This window comes from Poecilia latipinna, unplaced genomic scaffold (assembly GCF_001443285.1).
Source record: "Poecilia latipinna isolate Pla-1442-1.1 unplaced genomic scaffold, P_latipinna-1.0 Scaffold1179, whole genome shotgun sequence".
Classification (NCBI taxonomy): Eukaryota; Metazoa; Chordata; class Actinopteri; order Cyprinodontiformes; family Poeciliidae; genus Poecilia; species Poecilia latipinna.
In genome coordinates, this window is record NW_015113795.1 from 41,120 (window position 1) to 57,406 (window position 16,287).

The 16,287-nt window shown below is 38.2% G+C and overlaps 1 protein-coding gene across 2 annotated transcripts in view; it reads left to right on the plus strand.

Moving 5' to 3' along the window:
- Positions 1-12,322, plus strand: part of LOC106960373 (plexin-A1) — a 52,217-nt gene extending 39,895 nt beyond the window's left edge. For both annotated transcript variants that reach the window (XM_015053446.1, XM_015053447.1), the window contains exons 11-15: positions 1,710-1,900; positions 4,973-5,142; positions 5,965-6,177; positions 7,343-7,493; positions 9,662-12,322. In XM_015053446.1, coding sequence (XP_014908932.1) covers positions 1,710-1,900; positions 4,973-5,142; positions 5,965-6,177; positions 7,343-7,493; positions 9,662-9,757 — 821 coding nt within the window. In that variant the 3' untranslated portion in view covers positions 9,758-12,322. The remainder of the gene's footprint in view (positions 1-1,709; positions 1,901-4,972; positions 5,143-5,964; positions 6,178-7,342; positions 7,494-9,661) is intronic.
- Positions 12,323-16,287: the final 3,965 nt, after the last annotated feature.

The window sequence follows — 16,287 nt, forward strand, 5'->3', positions numbered from 1 at the left end:
GACAGGTCGCCAGTATGTCACAGGCCTTGCACCAACCACCTTCACCAAAAGTTTAATATTTAGGCTGGAAGCTAGAATAACAAACAGGACACTTACTCTTCTTCTTCTGGTATCTAAAGAAATTACAAATGAGAGATTTCAGGTTTTTTACTAATGGCTGTGTGAGTTTAACGTTTTTTTTTTACACAGCACTATCCAAAAGTAATTGAAAGCTAACCAACTAGAAAAACATAGAAAAGCCAAATAGTAACAAAATCTACGAGTGCCTATGTATTAACAGCCTCCTCCCAAAATGCTTACTCACCTCAGATATGTCCACCAATTAGGAGTTGGGTCAATGGGTCAAACCACCCAAAACTTAATTAGATGAAGTTGAATTAAACCTTTTGAATGTGACCTACAGCAAAAATCAAGAGATGTGTTAACTAGAATTTGATATCCTCTCTTTTGCGCTTTTACACCCAAATACTTTGCAGACTTGCGACAGGGAATAAATTTACTTTTGAACAGCTTCTCACATTTCTATGCTTCCTCTGAATTCGCGTTGGTGATAGTAAAACCAGCGAACTTTGAACTTTCATTGTGCAACATTGAACACAACCAAAAAATGGAGGCTTTGGTGCGCTGACTGATTGGAAAATTATCTTACGTTTCAATTTCCAGCTGAAAGTTGGATGATTCGAACTTAACCCTGTTAAGTTTTTGGTGCAGCTTTAAAAAATAACATGGTAGGCAGAATTTTATACCACAAACAAGTGTAGTCAAAGTATATGAGACTTTATCTCACACCAGAGACAGGATGTTTTAGTTCTGTAGATTGTTAGTGAGGATGTATATATCTATGTGATTCTCAGACAGCGAGAACATAAATATAAATACTTCTTGTTGATATTGTCCCAGTTTTATTTAGCAGACTGATACTGTTAAAAAGTCACTAATATCAGCCGACACCAATGTTAGAGCCACTATATGGTGCATACCTACTGTCTATTATAGCTGTGTTGTAATTACTTAAGGCTCTGTTTTTGTTTGAACGTGACAATCTGGGTGTGCTTGTGGAAGGAGCTGCACATGTGAGGGGAAAATAATCGGCCAGCCATGGTTCATGATGAGTTTAGAGTTAAATCCTGCTGACAAAAGCAGGCACACCACCCAGTCTTTCACTTTTCTATCCCGTGTTGTTCTATTACTCCCCCTCGCACCCCCTTCTCTCCTGACCTTTTAGTTTCTCTTTCCATTTAGCCGGCCACCCACCTCTCCCTGTCAGCTCCTCCACCGTTTCAGCTCTTCTTCTCGCGCACTTTTCCTTTCTCAAGCAACAAAAGTGATTGTGGCACGTATCGGCTTCTGCCTCCTGCTTTCTGGCCCCGGGAGCAACAACTACTGAGCAGATAATCATAATCGTGTTCCTCTGTTCACTCCACCTCTGCAGCAGCACCCCACACACACACTTTTCTATGGTAAAAGAAACCATTGCAGATATATCACTGCTTCACTCTAATCAGCTTTGACACTCACACTATAAATAATGAAACAGACACAGAGGCTAGAGGGAAAAAAGTGAGTGAGAAATATTGAAGGAAGACGGTGTTTCTGTTGAAACTAGGAACATCTTTTTTTTTTTTTTTTTTTTTTTTTTACAGCATAACATTGTTCAAAGAACTAACACATTCCTGGTAGATCATCTTCTCTGGTGATTGTCTGTTCAGAGAGCATGCTGAGGACGGCCAGCAGTCCGGACAGCCTGCGGTCCAGAACGCCAATGATCACACCAGACCTGGAGAGCGGCACCAAACTGTGGCATTTGGTGAAGAACCACGACCACTCGGACCAGAGGGAAGGGGACCGAGGGAGCAAGATGGTCTCTGAGATTTACCTGACCAGGCTGCTGGCCACGAAGGTACGATGCAGACAAGTCGACGGGCGGGAACATAACCTGAGATCGTTAAACTACGCTAAACTATAACTAATTTTAGTAATATCGGTTTTAAGAGAACATGATGGTACTCACGTGTTTTCTTGCGTCTTCCATGTTATAGTGACCTGGTCTTAGGTTTAAATCCTGTAGTAAAATGTGTTGCATGGAGCCAGAGTAGATCATCTGAATAGCTGCGTTTTATTACAAATGTGAGCAAAACTTTGTCAACATTCAACTGATGTTGAAGAAAACACAATTTTGCAATTACAGTAAGAAATCCACTTAAAAATCACCCAAGAATACGTTTATTTATGCCATGAGTTGTAAAAAAAAAAAAAAAAAAAAACACATCATGCCATCATCCTCCAACTTTTTTGTCTTTTCTGCCAGCAGCAACATTGCATTGTTGGTCACATGACTTGTGTGATTCAGAGTGTTTCCATTGTGGTTTTGGTGATATATTCTAATTTTGACATGGCCGAAATACCGTCTCAAGCTAGCACGAAAACTTTTTATCAAAAAACTTTTTTTTTAATTTTTTTTTATTCAAAATTAGGATGCATCAGTTAAGCATATTTATTTTCATAATTTCAATTTGTGCAATTATATATTCAATGGAAACACAGCTACTGAGTGTGAATGTATTTATATAGCACTTTTAAAAGCAACAATGAAATCAACAAAAACAAAATCTTGAAAAATACTTATTTTACTTTAAAAGTTAAGGAGAACAGTTAAATAATGAGGTGCCAAATTATTTAAAATTTAAAATTTAAGTAAAAGAATCTTACTTTTCTCGTGAAAATGATCACAAAGCTGAAAACTGGCTATAACAGCTGCTGAATTTCTTCAACAACATTGTTTTTGTTCCTATTTTTGTGGAAATGCAGATAAATTCCCAAGATACATATTTTAAGTTCCAAACTTCTTCTCTCTTCGGGAATCTTTCATCATGTTTCTCCATCTGGCCCTCGCCGTCTCCCAGTTCTCCATCTCTTATTTAATTGTAGACCAGGGAAGGTAAATAGAGCAATGGGCAGCAGTTACAACAGAGCCAGCCTTTCAATTTCCACTGGCAATAAGAGAAAGAGATTAATAAAGGCTGGGCTTGGGGTGCAGGGAGGTTGATACTGGGGATGTCAGGAGACAAGCAATTTGTTAGGGAATTGAAGATCTGGTCATGCATGATGAAAATAAAAAAACAGATTGGTAAATTCAATTGAAAAGCAAATCTCATCCCTGTCCTTTCAACATCACATTCTTTCTGTGGCGAGCAGTCTGGACATATTGTCTCTGCAGATGCTAGCACTTTTATTCCTGCTTGAGAAAGAAATTATTTATTTTTAGTTACTAACGCTACTCAACTTTTACTGATGCATTCTCCAAAAGGCAAAAGCTTTTTTTAAGCTTAATTATTTAAGCTAAATTTGACTTTTTTTTATGCTGAGAGACTGACAAAATTAAATATTTGTCAGTCTGTCAGAACTAAAGTCCATTCTTTTTTTTTTTTTTTTAAGATTTTTTTTTTGCTCTAGGGGCCTTTTTTTGATAGTTAATTGACAGGAAAGGGGGTAACGAGAGAAGGGGGAAGACATGCAGCAACGGTCGCCAAGGCCAGGATTCAAACCTGCGACAGCTGCGTCAAGGACTAGGGTCTCCATATGTGGGTTGTGCTTAACCCCTGCGCCACCACAGCACACCCCACTAAAGTCCATTCTAATTTGAACTAAACCTGCTGTCACATTGTATCATATTATTAAACATGTTGACATACATAAAAATACTTGTGTCTGGGTCTAAATGAAAAGAATGGAAGTGTCTCTAAAACAAATCCCTTCACATCTATGAAACGTGTGTGTGTGTGATTGTAATTGGCCCTCAGTACACACACAGCATGTGAATTTGAGATAAAATATGTTATATTCACTGTGTTCTGTTGCATCCTGAATGGGGTACGTTATGTTAGCCATGATGTGAACATCTGGGGTTAAAAGTTCAACGTCCTGTTGACGGTCTAGGACATTAGTTAATCATTTAAAAGGTTCTTCTGCTGTTTCGCTTACTGAGATGAGTGAATCTTCATCAGCGCAGACAGAGAATCTGCATAATGTAGCATGAGATCAAGGAACATTATTATTGCTTATTGTGGCGGATGTATACAGATTCAATGCTGATACATGAGTCTGCATATTCCATGGAATCAGATTGATGCAAAATAATGTGAAATGGCTGTAAGATTACACACATTACTGAGCCAGTCAGGTTGGAAATGGAACCATATCATTGGTAAGGTCTTTAGTTTTTAGTTTTGCCTTTCTTTTTCAAAATGTTCTCTGAGCTTAGAGGTTGATTTGATATGTTAAATATTAAACCTGAGCAGAAGACAAATAACAGAAATGTTTAAATAAAAAGCCTTTCCAATAAAACAAAGGTCAGAAGGATTAACAAGGCGACACCATCTGTTTTAAAATGTCACAGAGCTTGTCAGACATGAGCACCCAGTTTCTGCTCTTTAACTCGTCATTTCAAACGCTAATGCCAAACACCTCTGAGCCATTTAGGCCACTAATCTGTGTGTGAAACACAAACCTCGGTGCTCAAGGTTCAAACAGCAAATTAACTCAACTGGGGCTGAAAAAAATACAACCACTGGCAAAATGGTGGGAAATTCCGATTGTTGAAGGATGACTGGTTTTATGGATGATGTAATGCACATTGTGGCTCAAAAAATTTAATTACTAGCAGTAGTAGTGGGAAATACTCAGAATCAATAAATGAGGAGAAGAAAGGAATTAATGGTGTACAAGTGTAATTGTTCATTCAGAGCGTTGAAAACTGTTGACTCTGGCTGATTGACAGGAAATGTGGAGCCAACAAGAGAGCTGTCAGTTCAAACAATGGAAAGAATTATGAAACTCTAAAAGAGTTTTGAGAACTGAAACATCCTGCAGAAAATATTTTTTTGTAGTTCATGATTAAAACTCTCTAGAGATAATCTAAGTTTCTACATACATTTCTCTTTGCTTAACTCTCCGTGTTCATTTTTTCTTCCAGGGTACATTACAGAAGTTTGTGGATGACTTGTTTGAGACCATCTTCAGCACGGCTCACAGAGGCAGCGCGCTGCCGCTGGCCATCAAGTACATGTTCGACTTTCTGGACGAGCAAGCCGACAAGCACTCCATCACAGATTACGACGTACGGCACACCTGGAAGAGCAACTGGTGAGAAACAAGGCTGGTTGTTTCTTTAGACTGGAAGCCATGAAAAAATGGGTCAGTGCTAAAAAAAAATGCCCTCAAGTTGGGTTAAGTTTATTAAAATAAATTCTAGTGGGAAAAAAAGCTGTCTGTAAGAGGTATCGAATATAATGCTGTCGACATTCTTTGGCCGACCCATTAAAGTAAAAAACCTCCGATGCCTTTGGGTAACTTGGTACTGGTGCTAGGTGAAAATCTTTTCTCCAAACTACTGGAGCTCTGATTGTGTGCTTTGGTCAGAGGAGATTTTTTTTTTTTTTTTTTGCTCATATTTCTCACTGCATCCACAATCGGATCTCTATGTGAAGAGTTTACGACCTCAAAACGATGCTACGCAGAGAAGAACGTAGAAGTCAAACAGCAGGGAACTGTTTACAGAAGGAATAACGGACACCACCGTCAATGGAGCAATCTGAAGTTATTCAGCAATGGTAGCCGTCAGCATCATCTCAAGGTCGTAACAAGAAGAAGGAAGCAAATATAAACAAACAGAATCAATGGTAGTGGCTTTCTGTGGAGCATTGGCTGCATTTTCTGAAGAGAAGTCCGTTTGGATCACATTAACTTACGTTGCCTCGCGTGAGACAACGTAAGATGCTAGTCTTGTAGTCTGTGATGCAATGAGGTGTCATTCAGGCTGTAAATACCACCACTGCTCCAGGTGATTCAATTATATTTTTTGAGGGTTTTTTTTTTACTGAATGACTTGGTTTGTTTTGGGTTCATGTGTTGCTGAAACCTGGAACGTGAATGTTATTTCGGTGTGTTCTGCTCTGCTGCCTCCAGTCTTCCTCTGCGGTTCTGGGTGAACGTGATTAAGAACCCTCAGTTTGTATTCGACATCCATAAAAACAGCATCACAGACGCCTGCCTGTCCGTCGTGGCTCAAACCTTCATGGACTCGTGTTCGACGTCAGAGCACAAACTGGGGAAAGATTCGCCTTCAAATAAGCTCCTCTACGCTAAAGATATCCCCAACTACAAGAGCTGGGTGGAGAGGTACGTCCAAGGTGAACCTGAACAAACCCAACTTCAAACTTACTAAATCTGACCAGAGGTGAGCAACAAATCTACAGCCCTGAAGTCAAAGTGGAAAATATATCAATTTTGCTGCTGGAAGGTAGGAAAATGAGGCTGAGCTATAAGATCAAAGTTAATTACACTATTAAGCAGCTGTAAGATTAGAACAACATTATAGGTTGAACTTTAGCTGCTGCAGGCATTTAAAGCATAAATACATAGTTGAATTAAATTAGGGCAAAGGAATTATGTGCTGTAATTACTGCTGCTTTACTCCTGGCTTATTAATATAGATTACAGCGTTTTCAGGGAGCTTAAAGTATCAGTGAAAGCCGCCTTGCTTGAATTCTGCTCTGTAAGCAACAAGTAAGGACAAAAACTTATGAATCTCTCCACTTACTTATCTTTAATTCAGCTATAGGATGAGCAAAGGCAACTTTTCGGGAATCAAGTTGGATTTAAGCATCGTTGAATCGTGCTCATATTGGAAGAGATGGAGTTTTTAGGTTTTGTTTTTTTCCATTCCAAGAATTTCAGGTTTTCCTCTCCTGCTGGTAAATATTAAACTTGCATCCAGCAGATCTATTTCTTTCTTTCAAACATGTTGAATGGGCTGCGGCTTCTTTACCAGGTTTACATGATCGAACAAAACCCCAGACAACCTGGGATAATGAGCAGTTTAGTGATACAAACATCTTTTTTAGTGTCCTATTGAATGTTTTTCAGGAGCAATGTTTATGTTTGATATGATTGCTGTGCCATGCAGTCACAGCCATACAGTTACCTAAAAACAAAGTAATGCAGTTTTTATTGTCACTTTTATCGTTATCACAATATTACCACAAAATATGGTGGTAAAACTTCCAAAAGTTTCTATCGCTCACCACTATTTTTATTACTTCTATTTCATGCTATAGTTCAGCTCAGTGGTCTTGGTTACCTTAGAGATCCACCCATCTTTTCCAATAGTCATGTTTAAGCAAATTTTGTGTTTGAAGTTTTCTGTCCAGCTTGACTTTTGCACAACCTCATGTTGCTTTTCTTCCTTCTATTTCACTTTTGAAGAAGTGACTGCAGACACGGAGTCACAGAGAGCTGAGCTCCGGATGACAGCAAACATAACTCTGCTTGACCTCTCTTCTAGATATTACTCGGATATTTCCCGTATGCCAGCAATCAGCGATCAGGACATGAGTGCCTACTTAGCGGAGCAGTCGCGCCTGCACCTCGACCAGTTCAACAGCATGTCTGCTCTGCATGAGATCTACACCTACATCATCAAATACAAAGACGAGGTGAGTGCCCTCTGAATACGGAGCTGAGTCAAACGGAAAGGAGAACGAGGCGTAATGAGCCGCTGGATGGATGGGCTGCACCTTCACTTGTCTTGACTAACACCATGAGGTCATTTTAATTCAATTACACTGATAAGCAATCTGCATGGTGCAGGCTGGAAGGTATTAGCGCCATTAGGATGCACATTAAGGTGTGAGCTCAACACATTATGGACCTAATGAAGCTTTACAGAATTTATCTTTTTCTTTTTTTGTTCTTTGTTCAAAATTCTAAGAAAATAACACCTGTTGCCAGAGGACAAAAACTAAATTAAACCTGATTTTTATTTATTTAATTTTTTTTAATAAATGTACTTTTTTGCAGCTTGTGCTAAGATGATACCATTATGTGCTGTGTTACCGTAACGCTCCGAGGCAGAGGGAGGAAACGAAGACTAGGCAGTGTGAGCGTAATTAGAGAAACACTGTTTTTGACTAATTAAATGTGACGGATGTGTCATGAGAGTAAAGATCTGTTTAAAGACCGTAATTTGAACTGGCGGATTCCAACTATATTTTTCTTTAATATTATCATAAAAAGCTTTACTGTTTACTGGAGTCTGTCAGATTTGTCTGAAGTTTGTTTATATCAATAAATATTTTATTCTGCTAATGGTGTTTCCTTATTCAAATGTAATTTATTTTTCGCAGTGAAGACATTTATATTATCCCAGCTAACGTATCATAAAGCAGCTCTATATTAATATGTTTTGAACATATTAATGATTAATTATTCCAGGTCAAAAGATACAACTAGCTGCTGGATTCGTTTTGGCCAATATTATTTCCTTTACTGCTTTACTTTAATGAACCTTTTATTTACAAAATAACTGGGTTTATTCCCAGGTTCACAAGAAAGGATTTACAAAATTTAAAAAAAAATCAATATTTGTGATAAAAATAGCTCTGTCTCTAAGGGAGATGGTAAAGGTAGCAGAAGCAGGCCGGTGGTATGGGTGGGCATTGGGGGGCATCGCCCAGAGAGTCAGCCATGCTCGCCCTGGACTTGAAGTTTTTTTTATCTTTTTATTTATTTTTGTTTTTTCCATTTTGTGGTCAAATGTTTTCACTTTGCACTTTAGAAACAGCCCAAGCCTCACCCTATTAGTCTTTTTTAGAGGAAATCAATGCATCTCAACTGACGAGTTTATCATGAACAAAACTCTTCTTCTTTGGTGACTTCAGTCATTTCCAGTATCGTTATGTTTTTTTTTTTTGTTTTTTTTTAAATAACTGTATATGTTCTTAGATTTAGACAGCTGAATCAAAAATCAAACACCGTGGACGCTTAATTATTCCGTCTTTACATTTTCACATTTAGGTTTTAAAAATACTAAAACTAAAAACCCAACATGGTTATTTTCTTTTTTGCAAACAAACCTCATGTGAATTAAACACATTGTTGGTGTTGCTTCAGGTTATTTTGTTGTTTTCAGGTTATTAACCTCCACCGATCATGTAGGACTAAATGGATAAAACATTTAGTAACTGTTTTATCCAGATAAAACAAACTAAATCTACACTTTAACTTGCTCTACATTTGTATCTTTCCGTTGTGCGCGCGTGTGTGTGTGGGTGTGTGTTTGAGAAGCATGCTGCTCCCTCCTCTCTGTTGGTTTCTAGCAGCAGTATTACAGTAGTTACTCTCCTGGTTGCAGCTGGCTGCATTCAAACCAACTGCTCCCCGTCATTACAGCCTATTATCCAGATGTAGGCAGCTGCACGGTGCCATCGCCTCCAACACGTGCCCTGACCTTACAGCCACACACGCACACACACACACACAAACATGCAAAGATGTGCTGAAAATGCTCGCATGTCCTTGCTAATGCGCTTCCACACATCATTAGGAAATCGTAGACATTCGCAGCAGCTCCTCCTCTTCCTGGGAAAATGACCCGTTGGATAGAACAACACTCTGCCATGCGCACGATGTCAGTGGCAATTAATATGCAATTACACAGGTTCTGTGGGTCCTCACCCCTGAACCTGCCGACCCTGCCAAAGTTGTCATCAACGATGTAATTGCAACTGAAAATGTGCAAATGGAAGCAAGCGTCATCTACAGTACACAGACTTCTAATCAGCGGCTGTGCTCATGGTAACGCTCTGCCTTGTTTTGCCTCCAGATCCTGTCGGCGCTCCAGAAGGATGAGCAGTCCCGCAGGCAGCGGCTACGCGGCAAGCTAGAGCAGGTCATTGACACAATGGCCCTGGCCAGCTGAGGGCCAGCCAATCAGACACCTCAACTAGTGCAGAACTTGGCTTAATCCACACGCCTTTCCCTCTCCACGTCTGACATCCATTTCCATTCACAAAGTTTTGAAATCTGTTGTCGCCACGCTCGCAAACCTCCCCTCCTCCTCACAGCGGTGGGAATGAGGCTGGAGGGAGACGGGCGACGCAGCGGCACGCCGGAGGGACAGCAGAATGTTTGGTCACCACACTTAGTTTTACTTTCTTCTGAGGCGCAATTCTTACTCTGATCAACCAAATCAAATGCAACTCCTAGCCTCAGCTAATGTGGACCTAAGCTTAAACAGGTGGGCTGGAAAAAAAAAAAAAAAAAAAAAAATGGTTTAGCCGGAGCTGGAACCCCTGCGGGGAAGGTACAGGCCACCGCTTGGTATCTTTCCACTGCCACAGCAACGGTTCAGACTGTGAGTCATCGAAAATCCAGGAGATTTCATCACTCTACTTGATCCCCTTTCTGTTGCTGTTCTCCGTAGGGAGCAGGAGAGACGAAACATCAGGGACTCTGCAGAATGGTGGCAGGACATCCTGGCAGAGATTTACTTAGACGTTTCAGGAAGCCGCAGAAACGATGGGGACGGAGGACCGACCCGAGAACGTCCCCCGTTTCCGGTTTGGACTCTCCACGTCTCTATCGGCGCAAAAAACAAAAAAACAACAACAAAAAACAAAACACGCCTCTGAAGTCCAACGAAAACGCCGTTATGCTGCGTTTAATTTGTCATTGCATCTGATTCTTTTCTCTCCCCAGTGCTGTGCCACTTGTGTTACTGCTGAATTTGCACAACAAAAGCTAAATCAAAAGAGAGAAGAGGATATATGATTAAATATATATATATATATATAGATATATAAATACAACCCTTTGTTTTTAAAACGAATCAAAAAGTTGAACTTTTTTCCTCCATTTCAATGTACAAAAGATGTTTCAGAAAATTTGATATTTCCTAGATGAAAAACAAACAAAAAAAAGATTATGAAAACAAGGAAAAAGTCGTCTTGTGCCATGTTTTACTTTGAATGTCGTTTAGTGCAGAGAGACTTCTTTTTGTTAGATAAAATGTGCTAATTTGATCATGTTGTCATGCTTAGTGACTGCGAGTTTTAAAAACAGGTAAATGGCAGAAATATAAGAATATATTACAGACGCTCTCTGTTACCTGAGTTCTTGGCGACCGTTGTGTGCTGTGGCTCCGAGGAGCGTAAAAAGACAAACGATGTCTGGAAGCCACCGATGAGCCAAACCAACCTACAGAGCTTTTGTGTTTGCTTTTTTTTGTTTTGTTTTCTTAGAGAAACCAAATAGATCAGGATCAGCCGTTTTAGACGAGTTGCTGGTGTTGAAGGCGGCCTCATGCTGTGCCGTAGACCTGGAGGCAGTAGGTGGGTATCTACACAGATCCCTGGCACACTGTGCTGTGTAACTTCTAGGTCTTGTTTTCTAGACCTCCCCTCTCGTCTGAAGCGATTTATGGGCCCTCGCCCGCTCCACTGAAGGATAGTTTTGCTGTGCACAGAAAAGTGAATCAGTTTTGTCAAAGTCTGCAGTAAAGCCTGTAAAACTTAAAAGGCCCTTTTTTTTCAACTGTGAATGTGGTTTTTCAAAAAGATAATGAAATGTAGCTTGAAATATGTGAGTGTTTTTGTACAAGTTGAAGGCCTTTTTCTTTATGTTTTCTGTAGTTCTTATAGAGGTAAAAAGAACTTAAAAAAACATCCTGATATTTTTTCTTGCACAGTTTTCTGAAGCACATTAACTTTGAGTGCTTTGAAAGTCATTTTGTTGGTTTGCATCTTGTTCTGCTTCCGGTGCGGTTTCTACAGAGGGACGGAAAACGGAGGGAAAGGGTTGAAACTGTTCACAAAGTTCAAACATAACAAACTCAGCCATCCATCAACAGACAATACAAATCACAAAATTAGATCCCACAAATATGTTAATTTTACTGGACTCTTTAGAGTTGTTGGCGCCTCTGGTAATAGTATGTAAAAAGCTTTAAAAGAAATTCATCTTTTATTGCAGTAATTTGGTCCCACATTCATTTTTTGGGGAAAAATCTATTTACGTTACCAGCATATTATGTTTTGTGTTGGGAATAACAAATAATTCCCAAAAGTTATTTCTTGGTAATGTTTTAACTCTCCACATGGGATTTGCGTGGGAGAAACCTTTACTCTGGAACCCGTTAAAAACAAGCCAAGCCATGATTTACACAATTAAATTCAACAATGAAACACTTTCCCAGCTTAGAAAAAAAACATTGCTGTGTGGACAGGAACTAAGAAGAGTCATCTTGGGGTCATCAAGTCTCTATAACAACCAATAAACTGTGATCTGCTTCCCACTTGGTGATTTGGAAAGTATTCTATGATGTTCACTTTACCGTCCAAACCCACCAGTAAATGGTGGAGCTGCCAAAAAGCTAAACATGTGACATGACAAAGTATTCACAGCAGGTGCTTAAATAATTGTGGCACCCATTAATTTGATAAAAAGGTTTTTATTTTATTTTTCTCATTAAATACATTTACTCAAATCAAAAGAAAAAACATCTGAGATCATTCTACTGCAATAAAAATGGGTCTTTTTGAGATGGTTTTTACTTATCTTTTTCAGTAATAGTGGAGGACACTACAAATGAACCTGTGCAGTAAATAAAGCTCAATTCTTCTGCTGAGCAGTATGTCTCCAAAGGAAACCGTTATCAATACCTCAAAAACAAACATTTTCTTCCGCTTCTGCAGTGCTTCCTGCATATTTATTCCCCTTGAAAAGACATTTTATCCGAGTCCTCCGGGGGGATAAGGCAGAAACTTGTGTTTGCTTTTAGTAACATCAAACCAGAACTAAGACTTTCTTAAGAATCAAGTTTGTACAATCCTGCCTCCCACCAGTTGTGTGTGTTGGATCACCTGGAAAAGCACACGCGTGCATTTTATGTTTTATAATGATCAATTTGATATGCAGCGGCTTGAAAATCTAATAATCTACAAACGGACATTGACAAACCAAGGTTTAAAACCACATCGCAAATTTTATTACGTTTTAGCTGCATGTTTGCGCCAGTTCAAAGTGATAAAAGAGTTTGCTTGTTCCTCTGCTGCGAATGAAGAAGATACAGACTGAAAAGTGTGACCATAAAAAGTCTCCAGACGCTGTGAGACGCTTCCTGTGTGATAATTGTTCAGTCACAGCTGCTTTATAACAGGAAGCCAACATGTGTTCATTTGACACAAGTAGTGATTTCCACCCTTGGGAAAGTTTGTGGTCACCTGCTTGTACGTTTGAGGAAAACTAAGGCAAAAGATGAAATTTAAATATAAATGTGTCTGACTTCAACAGTGTGTCGGGTACAGACAGTTGCTGATGACGGCTTATTAGTATCAAAATGTCACAATATGCCTGGTTCGATCTGCATAAATCCACATGCAATTGATTTCTATGATGTATGTTTTAGAAAATCAGCAAATGCTCATTCATTCCAGCAGGGTTGGCTTTTACCTTTTTTTTTCTTTTTTTTTTTAACTCATACACCCATTCCACTAAACTGGATTCATAGAGCTGCTTTCAGCTACATAACAGAGTTCAACTACATTATCTCAGCTATTCTCTATATTTTCTGAAAACCCTTTAAAGACCTAGTGTTCATCTTCTGCTGAGCCTGCCATGAACCTGAAGAACTCTTTTTATCTGATAACCTGAATGTGTGTCCAGACACATGGAATCGTTCTGTATGTGCTTTGATACTTGAACCACTGACTTACAGGGTAAAAAAACGAAACATGCAGAGCGAGCCGACCAAAGCTTACAGTCATCCACACCAGGAAGGCAATCATGAGAGGAAGTTATCATCAAAACGTCTGATTTTCAGTTCTTCCACAAAGCAATTTTCAGTGTTTTGGATTTTTTAATTATTTATAAAATGCTTAATGTTTCTTCCTTTTTCTAGAAGTTTGGTCAAACTTAAGCATTATTACTTCCATGTACAGATATTCATTGAGTAATGAAACCATCTCGGGATGTGGACCACATCATTGATATTTAACTCATATTCACTTGTTCTTTAGATGAAAAATGCTATAAATTGTTTTCACAATCTTGAAACACTACTTAGGTTTACCCCTGATCTCCTTTGTGGGCAGTAAAAAAAAGTGATGTTTTTGTTTACCTATTCTATGTCTTGTTCTCTGCTTCACGTTGGGTTTAGGTACAAGATTTTTAAAACACTCATCTGAGGCACAGGAAGTTGCTTTGAAGACCATAGTACCTTTTCAGTTTTGATTTCTTTACATCTGTTTGGGATATTGTTCTTTTTTGAGAAAAAGAAACTCTAAAAAAGACTGAGGGAGTTGGTGTCTTGATAGCAACACTCTTCAATGTCCCTTGTTACCTTGGTACAATGTTGCTTCAAATAAAGGAAATAATTTCTTTTTTTTATCTGTCAAAGGAAGAAAAGAGGAAACAGACAAATAATTTTAATGTGTGAAATTACCAACATAGTTCCAACATAGTTTTAAAATAAAGAAGTAATTTTCTTATTTAAAAAGACAAAGGTACAGAAAGGTGAAAGTGAACAATGACCAACACTTACAACACTTACAACCCCACCATATATATATATATATATATATATATATATATATATATATATATATATGAGCCAAAAATAGTAATGTAGTAATGTTATCTTTTTTTTTCTTTTTTTCTTTTTTTTTATATTAAATAAGCTGAAAAAAATAAAAAAATGTGTGGTATTATGAAGTCATAACACTGGAGAGTTTGTTTCCGTTCAACCAAAACTAGGCTTAAGGGATAATTTTACCACATTACTCAGACCATAAGAGAAACAAATTCTGCTGATGTAAACACAGCTGTCACATGAACTTGTTCTGTTTGCAAGAGGAGATTTAGTTTTGCGACCAACTGAGCTAAAAGCAAGGTTAAGCTAGCATATTCCGAGCTCTGTTCAGGCTTGGTATTAAACATTTTGGGGTCATTTGTTTTTTATGTGCAAAGCTATGGACAGATTAGCAGCATCAATACAGTTTGAGATAAAACAGGTGAAACAGATCATTCCAAACATGTTAACATATTTTAGCTAGCAAATGAGAGCAAACGTAAAGATGCAAGAAGTCCAATCCAAAGCTAGCAACATGTTTGAAGCCTTTTTTTGAACAAAATTGTTTTTTGATTTGTTTGTGTTTTTATTATTGCTATTATTATTATCATTATTAGAAACAGTGAATTCTGCTAGCAGGGCTAGCTATTTGGCTAGCTATAAACTCAAAATTTACTTTGAAGATATAAAGCTAAGATAGCGCTTTAAAAATCCATTTGGCTCTAAATCCCAAATGTCAAAGCTGATTATTTATAGTAGTGAAATCTATTGACTAATTTTTCTATAAACTTATACAGTATTTATACTTACTCCAACATGGGTTGGAGTTTTTTTTAATTCTAAGCCATTAAAGCTATTTCTCTGTTTCTGACAACGGATAAATTTTTTTTTTGTTGCACATTTTGAAAGCCATTTTGAAAGTGCATTAAAAAGATGTTAAATGGATTTTAAGATTGTGTTGAGCCCTCCGGTGTGACACTCCTGAGCCCAAAAACACTCGCAGGTTTCTCATTCCTTCACTTCCAGCGTTCTGGCTTCCTCGCCAATGCTTCACAGACACAGCAGAGAATGTTAAACACCTCTCACAGATTAAAGACAAGCGACGCAGAAAGGATAAAAAAAATACCTTAGATATTTAATACTTTATGAATTATGATATCTTTTTAAGAGCTTCAGATTTGAAGCTGCTGTGACAGGTTTTGGCTGTTTCACACCCGTGTAAATATCCTGCTCTTTCCTATTTTGCAGATTTATTACTTGTATATAGACACTCATCAAGGAGAGATTAAACATGTTTTTTTGCTAAATCTGGATCGTCTAATGTTTTTCTTATTCCCATTCCTCATCCCTAAAATACCCTTATACTTGTGGATTTTAAAGTTTGAACAACTTTTAGGTTTATCTGGTGTGCCTGTCATAAGAGAGTTTGTGAAGGAAAGATCAAAAGCAGCACACATGGGACTTAATACCACATTATTAAAGTGTATAGACCATGTTTTTCACACAAGTAATGCAAAGGAAGACATTTAGAATGATGAGAAGAAATGTCAAGCTAGCCTGCTGTAAGCCTCTACCAGCATCATAGTAAAGACATCTTAATAGGTTGAGGTAAGAAGCTGTAAAGCTTAGATTCTAGAGGATTTGCCTCCATTCAGAGCTTCTTTACTTGGTATGAAAAGCCACACATCTTCTGTTTCATGTTAGCTAGGATGACAAAAGGTATTTTTGTCATCCTGTCAAAAAGGTGTGTGATCATTTTTAGATTTTTTTTAAATGAGAGTACATTTAGAAAGTAACATAACCATAAAAATTTTCTATGGGGCAAAGATTATGACTCTGTGATGGTCATTGTAAGTCATCAACTTTGTTGTCCAATGAAGGTC